The following is a 13,926-nucleotide window of genomic DNA, read 5'->3' as shown; positions in this document are numbered from 1 at the left end:
AGCTGTAGCTACCGATGTATATCAGTCTACCAATCTACCAGAGTACCAACAGCCAACCTAGTAGCTGAAATACGCGATGTACAGGTATCATTACTAAATTACCGATATCGTAAAACTTATCAATGTACTAGTATCAATATGGCCATAGACAAAAGCTGTAAAATACGGAGTAGGATCGACACTATGTCACCGTAATGTGAACGGTGTGTGAAGCATGCCTGCATATCCATGGCGTTCGTTTGCTCTTCACGAGGCCAGGATCTATAGCATAGCTACACTGTAGCTAGCTAGCTAGCAAGCCTTTTGCAAAGGCAGCAGCTGCAGAGAGGCTCTCGCAATGGACTCGCGTGCACACAGCGATCGGATCGGAGCGCGCTTGCCCGTTTCGCGCTGTGTGTGCAAGTCCATTGCTCTGTGTGTGCTTGTGCTGAAATTATAGCGAGCTGCCTTTTGCAAAAGGCTCGCACTGTGCATACAAGCATGGTACAAGAGACACACATGTTACTAGTAATCCCTCCGGGCGAAACAACAGTGAGTGTAATTACCGTACGCACCTTACGTCTCGCCGTACGATCCCTCTGCTACACTTGTTGATGTTTTTCTTATTTTTCATAATGAACCTTCCAGTCTGACATGCGTCAATATGCGAGACACCCTATGTATGACAACAAAGATCGTACTGTACACTCATGTACGATGATACATGTAGGCCTACCACGATTGAAAGGCAAAACAATATCAAGTGAGTACGGAGACAAGTCTCGCATTTTGCATCTTCCATATTTTGCCGATGTCCGATGAATATCGTTAAAAGAGAGTATAAAAGGAAACGAAAAAATGGAGCAAATACATGCTGCATTCTAGGGAAATTTTGAGCTGAAATAATATATATGAAACACGCAATATTTGCGTGGAAATTTTCGTATTTTTTTTAGCTCACCTGAGCCGAAGGCTCAAGTGAGCTATTGCGATCGCTCTTTGTCCAGCGTCCGTCGTGCGTTGTGCGTCGTGCGTAAACTTTTTACATTCTCATCTTCTTCTTGAGAACCCCTTGACCGATTTTCACCAAACTTGGCAGGTAGCATCCCTAGGGGGATAGGATCTCAATTTGTTCAAGTGGGCACCTTACCCCACCAAACCCCTCAAAATTAAGGAATCTTAAAAAATCTTCTTCTCTAGAACCAGAAGTGATAGAGCTAAGTCAATACTATGAATTAGTACATTGATGACTGTAGTTTTAAGATTGTTCATGGCGGAATCAGGGGTGCCCCCCTTGGGACCCAGGGGAGAGGGTGGGGAGGGGTCCTAATGGGGCCCAAATTGTACATTTTCATCTTTTTCTTGAAAATGCCATTATGAATTTTCACCAAAGTTGGCAGGTAGCATCTCTAGGAGGAAAGAATCTCATTCCCATCAAATGGGCACCATGCCCCACCTGGGGGGCCCCAGGAGGCCTAAATTTGGACCGAAATTGTAAATTTTCATCTTTTTCTTGAAAACGCTATCACAAATTTTCATCAAACTTGGCAGGTAGCATCCCTAGGGGGATAGAATCTCAATTCTATCAAATGGGCACCATGCTCCACCTGGGGGCCCCAGGGGTCCCCCTCCCCCAAGGAATCTTCACAGATTTTCTCTGGAACCAGAAGTGATTGAGCTAAGTTGATACAATGAGTCAGTATATTAATGACTGTTGTTTCAAGTTTGTTCATGGGAAAATCAGGGGTGCCCTCCCCCCTCACCCCCTTGGGACCCAAGGAAGCGATGGGATGGGGGGGGGGGGTCCAAGTGCGGGCCTAAATTTTAATCTTCTTGCTGAAAACAACATAATGGATTTTCACCAAACTTGGCAAGTAGCATTCCCATGGGGATAAGATTTCAATGTGTTTGAATGGGCACCATGCTTTCCTTGGGGGCTCCAGGGGGTCCAAACCTCCTAAATTAATGAATATTCAGTCATATTTTCTCTAGTCTTTTTTTCCCCAAGCTGCATAATCCAACATTCTATAAAGTACAGTGTACTTGGTAGGTATTTTTACCAGTGTGATGGAATATGTATGGACACCATGCCCCCACTCTCAAAGTTACCCCCACCGTAAGTTTCCAATGTTCTTAGGTAAGAGTCTGCAAGAATGCATGGAAGGTGAACTTGCAATACTCAGGTGAGCGCGTGACCCCTGGGTCTGTGGGTCTGGGTCTCCGTCTTATACACGGAACTTTACGGTACACTGTAATCGAGTCCACTGATCTCACCAGCCAGCCAGCTATACACGTAGCTGAGAGACTGATCTCTCTTCCCGCTTAGCCCTCCTCACGTACTTAACGCATTCGACAAGCTTGTGTTCTCTTTGTGTAGGCTGCCATTTCCTTGCCTTTCGCGCTCTAGATGTTGGTGTCGCGCTTCGATTTAAATCGCCGATCGCCAAGGCAGAAACTGAATCTAACATCAAGTCACAAAAATCATGGGAATTCACAAATTTGCAAGGAGTGCCAGGAAGAATCCCATAGACAAATCAATTTCTAAGGTCTTTTTCGTCAATATAATAAAGTATAACCTCACATAATGCAATAATGCCAATGCAACTTACGACGGAACTCGGTACTTCAGATCGGACAGGGCGAAGACTGATACGCTTTCACGAATAATTACACTACAAAAGTTCATTCAATATAAATTACGTTTTAGCATATTTCGTGATTTTGTCTGTGATTTTGAGTGTGTTTCATGTGATTTTGAGGGGTTTCCTGATTGACTGGTGAAGATCTTGTGATCGTTGGAGTTTTTTCTGTAAAGTTGGAGAGAGTTAAATTAGCAGTACCGTGCGGATGGGGGAGCCAAGGACAGGCGTAATCACCATTTGTTTTGCGTGCATTGTGCCACTTCACCGTATTGGGTTGGTTGTAAGTGTGTACATGGCCGGCCGCACACTGGCGGGCCGGCCCGCCCGCGTAGCTAGTCAGCTGGATCGAAAGGGGCCCCACCGTGCTACAGAGGTTGACTGACTATTAAAAAGGGTACTTCATTTTAAGAAAAGAAACTGAACCGAATAATCATAATCAAAAATTACTTCAGTCTGTCGTAAACCTTGATTTAGGCTTGGTTCAGGACTAATTATCCAGCTAGATTCTGATTTTTTTTTTTTTAGTGCTACTGTAGGCCTACGCAGGCCATGGTGTAGCAAAGCAAACCCACTGCCAGCCAGTGACAACCCATTGAATAGCCACATTATGTTACAAGATTATGAAGGAATCAGAAAACTGGGGCAGATTTTCCATAGTTCTTTGATATGGCTTGAGTTATATTGGTCGATGGTTATTGCTGCAATTCCCTCATTCATTGAATGGCCATAATACTCATATGGTCATAATTAGTCAATTGTAATAACGTGCAAAATATGAGGAATCAAGAGTGACATGTAGGGGCAGACTTTCCATAATTCTTTGATGGCTTAGCAGATGGTAGGGATTTATTCTTGCTATGGGGGAAGGACTACCATAAAAAAATTAATGGAACCATAACCCTGAATGTGAAGATTAATGTATTTATAATACATATCCAGGTGAAGTGGGTATACACAAATAGAAATACACCATGCAAGTAAAATGAAATATGTTGAACTTCTTACCTATAGTGTAACTGCCTTTTTAGTTAATTGTCCCACTGAGCTGTGACACTTCAAAATAATTATTGTGATGTTCTTGTTTTTTTTTCTCTGACATAATTCACAAATATGTCAAACTTAACATTACATTTTCAGATTTAGCCTCTATTCCAAATGCATAGAACTTCATAAACCTGAATTATGTACGGTATGTAGCTAACTAGAGATCTAGCGTCTAGTAGCAGCTAATCACACTGAAACAAGACTAGAGCTTACAAAATCATGATACAGTTTACTGTCGCTTCCTAGCAAACTGCAAACTAAAAGTTCTAGGCTTAATTATGATTTTACAGCCATTATGCGAGTCTGATAAATCAACAGTCAGGTGCCTAAACCTAACGTTAGAGCTGCATTTTCTTGACTCCCCAAACTTCTAACTCAGTGGACAGTGCTTGTGTAGTTAGAAACCAAAATCTAATTAGCATTTTCAAGTGAGTTGCAATCAATATTCTACTTAGAACTGACCATTTAACAACCACATGCAATCACCGTCAATTTATTTACTTCTGTATTCCATGCAAATTACAATAGATAAAATAGGAACGTAACGTTAATATGGGCAAGTTGGTCCTTGTCCGTACCGTGTGAGTACGCGTTTTAACAAGGTGGGACTAAAAGCAAGGGCCTACGGACACGGCGATGTGACACGCAGCAACCGCTAAAGAATGTTGTTCAGCGGCTCTCTGATCCAAGTTTACTCGAATGTCATTTGCTTATACATGTCCAATGAAACGAAACGAGCATTTTAATGATTGCTTTAGGACCTAAATTTAATATAAATAGCAACATAACATAGTGTGTCAACTATGAAAAGTCACGCACCTTTCCAATCTTTCGTGAGCGCACTTTTCATTCTGCTAATGCAAAAAGTAGCGTTTTTAGCTCTGACCTCGATCCTTACTCTCTTCAAGGGGAAAAACTCTAACAAACTCAAACTCTTGACCTACGTCATAAGCACATCCATATTTATCACCATAAAAGTTTTCTTAAAAGTAAAAAATTGCTATAAAAAATGATTACAGATTTGCTAAAAGCTTACAAATATTACGTAAGATCCGCCACAATTTTTGTTTTGTGATGGTCAAGTTCAAAAGCCAGAAAATTGTATTTTTAAAAATCAATTTCGTAATACATCCAGACATTTCATAGAAATGCATATTCATATATGAATATTCATTACAATAGGGGTAATAGGGAATTTCATTGGCTGTAGTAATCTTGACAGACAACAACCATGGAAAGAATAAAATAGGAAATCGAAAGAAAAAGTTTATGCAAATTTTGATGGCATGCATACTCACAAAATGGCCGCGCCCACTAGAGGCCGTGTCACACCTTTCTGGGCAAGCCTTGCGTACGACTTGTGAGGAACAATTTTTACTACCCGGAGGTCCCCGCAGATGACCTGCACATGACAGTACCTAGCACGTATCTCATCTGTAGTGGCCCGGAGGTGCGCACGTAAGTCTTTTTACCCGCAACTTTGTTCAGGCCCTGTCACATCTTTTCGGGCAAGTTATGTTGGCTTGTTGACTGTAGGAATTTCCAACATACTGGAGAATTCCTGAGGGTGGACGAGGATTTGAGCGAGTCACAGCATGTGTCTCACTTGCTGGACGTGTTCTACTTAAATTCTTCTTGCGAGTATACTGTGTGACCTTTGTACCAGTCACGTGGGGGCTGACAACTCAGAGAAGGAATTCCTCTGAAGGAATGGCAGAAATCCCACAGAATGTCATTATCTTGGCTGCATACGGGACTGCCAAGTACCTGCATGGGAGTTGCCTGTGAGGTGCTGCTGCTAAGGGCCTCCTACTGGCGTTCTGCGTGAACCTCTCCGGGCATCCCCACGACTCACCCGGAAAAAAATTTTGGTCATGCTCAAAACTTGGGTGCGGTTAAATCGGACTGGCGTTCGTACCTCCGGGCAACTACAGGCGAGATATGCGCTAGGTATTGTCAGGTGCGGACCAACTGCGAAGAGCTCCGGGTAGCAAATTTGTTTCCCCGCAAGTCAAGCCGCAAAACTTCCCCAGATGCGGTATGACAAGGCCTTGAGTATGCTCAAAACTTGTTCCGAGTGAGTCATGGGGGTTCGCTCGCAGAGGTACATGCAGAACACCAGTATGAGACCCTTACCAGCAGCACCTCGCAGGCAACTCCAATGCAGGTACATCTCAGTACCTGTAAGTCGCTCGTAATAGAAAATGTATCGGTTTCAAAGCTCTCACGCAGGTCACACAGAATACACGCAAGTAGAAGGTAAGTAGTACGTGACTAGTAGGTAAGAAACAGGTGCGAAACTCGCAAACATTCTTGTCCGCCCGCGGAAAATTCTCCTGCGTGCGGAAAATCCCTCCTCGCAACAAGCCCGGTTAGCTTGCCTGGAAAGGTGTGACACGGCCTTTAGAGAACAAGGTTTAAGTACGTGTCCTGCATGCTGCATTTCATGCTCTCACCAACTCATGTGTGATTGTGTGTGTGCCACACCAACACATACCACACACACACACACACACACACACACACTGTGTGAAACTTCAGCTTTGAGATTACACACACAGTCGTCCACTGTATGCAGGTCTGCTTCTAATCGCACCTTTCCCAGGGCCCCATTCTTGCGATCCAGAAGCAAGCATAGCAAATTCCTTTCTACCACTTCACCAGCTGGCCAGGTGGCCGGCATGCTTGTTGGGTGTCAGACTGTCAGTTTCCCTCTGTCTACCATCGTTTTTTTTTTTTTTTCTTATTCTTTACCTTACATGAGACACCTGCATGGCTGCTAGCAAGTGATTTGTTGTTTAATCAGTACAGTGCTTCTTTTTTCTCTGTCATTCATGGGATCGGGCCAGGGCGAGGGATATCAAAAGAAGGAAGTCTGCTCAGGCCAAGTTGTCTCTTACACCATACCATCAAATTGTCATTACGATCGCTGATCATTTTTTTTTCTCGTAAGTCCCAAAGTCGGGTTGCATCTTATACACGGATGCATCTAAACATGGAACTTAACGGTATGTATTTTCAACTCTACAAGAGGGTTATTTTGTGGATCAAATGAATGGAGGTTTGTTCCGATAATGCATTTGACAAAATTGTGAGGCTGCTGTGCAGTGTCCTTTCTTATTGCCGTTTGGGGTCTGCGTGTCGTAGCGTGCGGGTATTAATAATGATGCTGTGGTTATCGTCGGGCTTGACAACTGTGCATGGTTTAATGTAATGCCTACATACTTGGCTTCATGTTGTGTGGTTTGCACGGGCCAATGCCAGTCATCGCTTAAGCGGGACCACCGCTTAAACCGGAGAAAAACTTGTCTCCCGACCCTTGCGATTAAGTGGTGAGCGCTGTATCTCCTTAATAAGCTTTATGGCAAAATTTTTATGTGGTATGATGTTTTATGATACAACTGACCTATGCATATGCATCACGTAATATCTCGAACATCTTTCAAATCACTGCTTCCAACGGTAAACTGTACCTTAAAGTATCAGGCCCCTTGGGCTCTTGTTTCTTTTTTTCTGTCAAACAGAGTCCTGATGGCAGATTCCTCGCCAGTGGGGCCATTGATGGTATTGTGAATATTTTTGACATTCAGTCCAGCAAGCTGCTTCACACGTTGGAAGGTGAGTGAAAGATGAGGTTGGAAATACTAATTATAATAATAATAACAGTAAGCATGAAAAGGAACTGTGCTTGTACAAGTTTCTCATGACCTCATTACACATTGATTTCATTTTTTTTTTTTTGGGGGGGGGGGATGGAGCAAGGTTAGGTTGCTGCTCTCTTTTTTTTATGCCTCCGCCACGTAGTGGTGCCGGAGGCATTATGTTTTCGGGTTGTCCGTCCGTCCTTCCGTCCGTCCTTCTGTCCGTCCTTCCGTCCATCCGTAATGAATTTTGTGGACAGGGTAACTATCAAAACCTTTTGAGGTATCCTAATGAAACTTGGCATGTATGTGTATTAGGGGGTGAAGTTGTGCCTATCAACTTTTGGGTGCACATGCTCAAGGTAAAAGGTCAAATACATAAAATTTCACTATTTCCATCATATCTATGCAATGCCTGAAGATATTTTCTTGAAACTTAGTGTATACATGTATTACCCAATTAAGATTCTCTGGTGAAAGTTTGGGTCAAAGGTCAACGGTCAAAAGGTTAAGTAAAAATATTCTAACTTCACCTTTTTTCTCTGTACCTTGGAAATTGTTCATGGTATCTTCATGGAACATAGTATATATACATGTACTGACTGGCAGTGATTATCTAGAGAATATAGGGTTCATGGGGTCAAAGGTCAGGGGTCAAAGGTCAAGGGCAACACTTTAGAATTTTACTATTTCCCTCATGTTTATGCAATGCCAGCAGGATTATTTTTTTTTACACTTGGTGTATGCATGTATAACCTAATAGAGATTCTCTGGAAAGTTTTTTTTTTTTCTTTTGTTTTTGCCTCAAAGGTCAAAAGGTCAAAGATCAAGTGAAAGTGCTGAACTAAGTTTTTCCTCCATATCTCGGAAGTGGCTCAAGTTAAATCTTGAAACGTACTACATATTTATGCATGTTCCGCTTGACAGTGATTATCTTATGAATTTTAGGGTCAAAGGCCAGATGAAAGTGGTAACGATTTATTATTCAATACAGAAATTGCACTTTTTCTCCATACCTTGAAAATTACTCAATGAATAAAAGCGTATGAATGGGTCAAAGTCAAGTTAAAGTTCTTAAATCCTAAATACATGCTCTCCTATTCATCCAATTAAACCTAGGTCAAGGAAGGTGAACATTCAACACATTTGTGACAAACTTGTCATTGTAATATTTTGCCAATTTTGTGAAAATGTAATCACACATTGTCCACATGTACTATCTAGACCTATTAGGAGAATCATGCATTATGGCGGAGGCATACCAGTCGCCATAGCGACATTTCTAGTTAATTGTGAATTTTGTTTTTCAAATTGTTTTCTTTTAGGGGGGAATAAAAAGTAGGGGTTGTTGTGCTTTCATCCAGTTGATTTGCTCCAAAATGTAGTGATGACTACAGTGTATTTCATAGGCTGCTGCTCATTGAAAGATTTAAACCCCTCAAGCAGGGTTCCCACTATCGTGCGATCTACTACGAACGCCACGATTGGACATTCGTAACTGATCGTGAGAGTTTTGTTGAACTCGTCTGAAATGTCACGTTTGGATACGAGGTTATACGAGTCAATACGTGTTGGTTCGCTTGGATGCGATATGGTCACGATTGGTCTTTTTCAAGCAATATGATCTGTCACGATCTGGTCTCCCGTTCAAATACGATCTGATAGGATTGTCCCAATTGAGTCCATGATTGAACCCGATCTACCACTATCATTACGATCGGGATCCCCGATTTGGTGCGTGCAGCTACGTTCTGATACGTTCCAATACGAATACTGCGATCTAATGTGAGTTGTTGAGAAAAGATACGATATCTTGCCCGATCGGGATCAAAACCGACCCCCATTTAAGGTGCGATTAGACCCGAATGGGAATATTATAGTCAGGCTGACGATTGATTTCATTGTTTCCTCAACTTCTGCAGAGTGATTAGGCCTACTATCCACAACCAATGATGATGGCAAGGGTTGACAGGTTGAGGATGATGAGAACGTGACCTTTGCAGTATTGAGAATGACGATTACGTTATTATTAGATAGGAAACACCACCTAGGTCAGTCACAACCTCAGATAGCCCCTCCTCTAATTTAACCTAAAGAAATTAATAGATTATTGAATCGACGTGCTCATCCTCCCCCCCCCCCAAAAAAAAAAAAAACTACACAAGATCAGATCATTGCCCCATCTTCTCAAGAAAAAAAAAAAGATCAAGACAAATGTTTTCACCTTTCTTTGAAATACATGAAGAAAATAATTGTGTTTGATGAAATTGAAGCTAGAAAAGAGGATGAGATCTTTTTGAATTCTAACATGATATGTATTATATACGCTCAATATGAAAAAGTTGGCCGAACTGATAGCATTGCTTGTATGCTTGATTTCATATTCGCATTGTATGTATCATAATCATGCATTGTATGTATCATAATCATGCATTTTTATTTCATAATGTCGTTATCTCATGGGGTATTGAAATTTTGGTTGGTTTGGCTTGATTTATTGTTTTATTTAACAGTGTTTAAAAAACCGACATACACACAACAGAAAGGTAACTCCCCTAAAAATAATGTCACTTTTTTAACCAGAAAAAAAAAAGTCTTACGCAAAATAATTTCGCAGAGGTATTGCTACACTTATTAACTAACTTATATGTGAAAGATAATGACAGTGACCTTTATAGTCATGCACGAGTGACCTTACATCCGCGACAATGGTCACTTTTCAAAAGTCACAAAAGTTACTTTTTTGTGGGGTATGTTCAACATTCAGCTTCTGGTGGATGTTTCAGTGGAGTTGTTATTTTATATTTCATTGTGCCACCCCTCCCTTATTCAACCTCGCGGAATACAAAATATATACGATTTGCGAGTAAAATATGGGCAAATGTGCAAAATAAGCATAAGGAAAGTGAAAAAGTCGATCCCAATCAACACGATTAAGAAGGACGATTAGATAAGATTTGCTGCGTTTTGATACGATCCAAGACAATCTGATGCGATGATCACGATCAAAAATCAATCGTGTTAATCGTAGAAAATTTTTGAACCGTCCAAAAATTTTCTACGATTAACGCGATTGCCACGATTGACCTCAAGATCTGATGCAATCTATTACGATCTGATAAGATCACCACGATTGCTTCACGATTGAGACCACGATTTCAATCGTGGCGCCAATCGTGATAGTGGGAACCCCGCTTTATTTAGATTTTTGTGTTGATATATGTGACCATGCATCACAAAACAAACAAAAAGCTGCACCCCTTTACGTGAGGACTCAAAACAGGTGAAATGGGTCAACTACGTCAATCTTGGGTTTCTTATATTTTCTTTCTTCTACATTATTTTATAATTTAGGATCATAACATGAATGGGAATGGGAAAACTGCGGAAAAAATTTCCGCAGTTTTTCTACAACCCCTTTTGGGGGGAGAGTAGAATGATCAGGTATGTATTAAAGGCCCCTTTTCATTTCTTGAAATCCTTTGTACACTCTTCACTTTCAAGTCTGATAACATTTGAAAGGATAATGCTACTGCTTTGAAAGTTGGCATTAATCATGGACAGAATGTGTTACTATTACATGCTCAATTTCAGCTTAATCTGATAATCCCTTCATTGTTGTTGCTCCAGTGGTTTACATCCTATGTTTTGTCCCTTTCATTGTGCAGCTAGCGTGGCTTGGTGAAAGATTAAGCGCTTGAATAGACCCTGTACTTCAGAGCCTCTTTTCTCAGTTCACACTTTTCCATAGTGTGTGCTTTCTTTCCAGTATATAGGTAGGTTAGGAGAGTCCATTTGAATTGAGTTATACATCATTTTAAAGCTTAGAGTCTGCTCTTTCTGAATCTGCCCTTAACTAAAAATCCATGTCTGGTGACTTTTTGTTGGTTTTGTGATGCAGGGTCACATATGTAACAAGTAACTAATGAGATTTTAAACCTCTCGACTATGTGAATAATACCCCTTGAATTCTCCCTATCACATATAGCTTTCCGAATCTGAACACATGTGGTGCTCTAATTTTCTACTTGTAGTTCTTCGGATATAAACTTCCGGTCATGAATGTGCGATGTGTAAATGTATGCTTTTATATACTTTGAAATTGAATGCCGAAGTATTAGTATTCGTAGATGGCATCAAATTCTGTCTTATAATATTGTGAATATTATAATAATAATAATAATAGTCAGTTCTTAGAAACGCATAATACCATACAAATAGTCTCTATGCGTGTACAAAATAATGAAACAAAATCTATCACATATTTCTCTAATTCAAACATGTAATCAACAATTGTCAAAAAGGTGAGTTTTTAACACAGATTTGAATTTATCAAAATCTGTAATGCATCTAACACTGAGAGGGAGGTTATTCCATAATGAGGGTGCCATTTTTCCAAAAGACCTATCACCATATGTCTTAGATTTGACACTTATTTCAGAGAGGAGATTTTTTGATTTTGAGCGCAGATTACGACCAGGATGATATGGCTTGATGAGTTCACTGAGATATGCAGGGGCATTTCCATGAAAACATTTGAATGCAAGGGTCAAAATCTTAAACCTGATACGAGCTCTTATGGGTAACCAATGAAGACTACGAAGAATTGGAGTTATATGATCAAATTTCCTTTTGCGTGTCACAAGCCTTGCGGCTGAATTTTGTATCCGTTGGAGTCCTTTCAGGTGAGAGTCTGGAACTCCAATGAGCAAACCATTATTATTATTTAGTTATTTTCTAATCTGTAACTTTACATTTGATAAATGGGATTCTTCTGCGAAGCGGCCCAATGCTGGGCCGATGATGCCAAACAAGGAAATTATGGAAAATATCCATAGATGGAAGGACGTGACGTGGGTGAAATTCCCAACAGACAAAGTTCAGCGGAGAACGTGGAAAAATCTGCTTCGCAGGAAAGACCACTTCGACCTGAAGTCAAACTTGCGTATTTGTTCGACACATTTCCAGAAAGGGGCAATTTAAGCAGATGGCACTGCAAATGCCCCACTGAAATAATTTTACTAGAACAATTTCGGACAAGATGAAGCACGAAGGAAGAGAAGTGCTCCATCCAAGTGCCGACAGATCTGGGCCGGTTCGCGATCATCGCCCAGACCCAGGTCCAGCCTAGCCGCACCGGACGTGGACCCGAATGCGAAGCGGCCACTTCATGGCAGCGTATAGGGAGTTATGCCCAGCCCTTGTTTGCCGGTTGTAGGAACATTTCTTTCACTAAGAAAGTCCTTTAATCGCAACACAGTCATTTTCTAAAATTGGTCATTATGTCATTCCATGTTTGCTTGTGCATGACAAGTTCTGTGTGTTTTGAATGAACGATCAAAGATCCTACGCTATGTAGGATCTTTGGTATGATTTTCCAGAACCGCAAAACTGGAAGTATACGTCCCAACCCCCTCCCCCCCCCCCCTCCAAAAAAAAAAAAAAAAAAAAAAAATATATATATATATATATATATATAAATATATGGGTAATTCCATTAAAAAGTGTCCCACTAGTTAAATGCCCCTGCTATTTGCTTCATATTGTCATTGCTTAAAGATTACATAGCCTAAATCAATTTTACTTCTGAATACTCTTATTCAGGTAAGTATCTTCCTTTTCAAAGTAAAATATAGAAATTGCTTCTTCAAAGTTCCACATGAATTTTGACAAAAAGTGCAAAATCACAACGTTTTTGGGCAAAATTGTGTGACATTTTACTGTAACACCAGTTAAGACAGATTTACAGCTTGTTTGCGGATTAAACTCTATTTTAAGGGGTCAAAAATGATAAAAGACGAGCAAATTTTGAACACTATAAATATAATTCATGCATCAATTGATACATATTTGCGCACATAAATCCCAAGAAAGACGTTTCATGTATAAGTTTTGGTTCCCCCATAATTGCTTACATGAGAAACCTTAATTTATGAGTGTGGAATCCATATTAAGGACCAGTGTTGAACTGTTTGTTGTTATTTTGGTAGCAATCACATAGTTTAAAAGATTTCAAGAGAAAATTGGGGTAAAATAAATAAATTTGAAAAAAAAAGACCAAATTATAATTTTCACACAAGTGGCTTTGGTGTCCCCCTAAATATTATGTCGGGGCACAGTGATAGCTAATATTTTGTGTCTTATCACAACAATAATTGCTCCTCATTGGCATATTTTACAATGTAGCTGTGGTTTCTTTGTAACAGGTATCAAAAATTGACCACTCTATCAATTTGAAGAAAAAAAAATGCAAAAATAATATTTGGTGTCCCCCTTACAAGAGAAACATTGAAGAATCTTTTTCCTGGCCAAAAATAGGGATTGTGTCATTTTTTCAATAGTATAGGTAATTTCTTACTGTAAAATAATCACTTCTATTGAAACAAACATAGAACTAGTTTGAAAGATGTGGTAAAATGCCAAAATGTATGGTTCACCGTGTAAGGGAGACACCAATGGTGTCCCCTTTACATGGTGAACCAGTTTTTCCCCATACACTGCAATTTGGTATGCTGACTTCCTTCAATTTCAGTTTAGAATGTTAATTTTCAGTCAGTTTTCAAGGGACTTACTCAATATGAATGTTTTTTAAAGTTATGTTTAATAAACAAAAATCTGAT

The 13,926-nt window shown here is 40.2% G+C and overlaps 1 protein-coding gene across 1 annotated transcript in view; it reads left to right on the top strand.

Annotated features, from left to right (window-relative positions):
* Positions 1 to 13,926, top strand: part of LOC140235255 (uncharacterized) — a 100,669-nt gene that overhangs the window by 68,006 nt on the left and 18,737 nt on the right. The window contains exon 6 of the mRNA XM_072315288.1: positions 7,190 to 7,283. Within this exon, the coding sequence (XP_072171389.1) occupies positions 7,190 to 7,283 (94 nt within the window). The remainder of the gene's footprint in view (positions 1 to 7,189; positions 7,284 to 13,926) is intronic.

Source organism: Diadema setosum, chromosome 11 (assembly GCF_964275005.1).
Source record: "Diadema setosum chromosome 11, eeDiaSeto1, whole genome shotgun sequence".
NCBI lineage: Eukaryota > Metazoa > Echinodermata > Echinoidea > Diadematoida > Diadematidae > Diadema > Diadema setosum.
The sequence above is the reverse complement of the archived record's forward strand: the minus strand, read 5'-3'. Positions and strand labels throughout refer to the sequence as shown.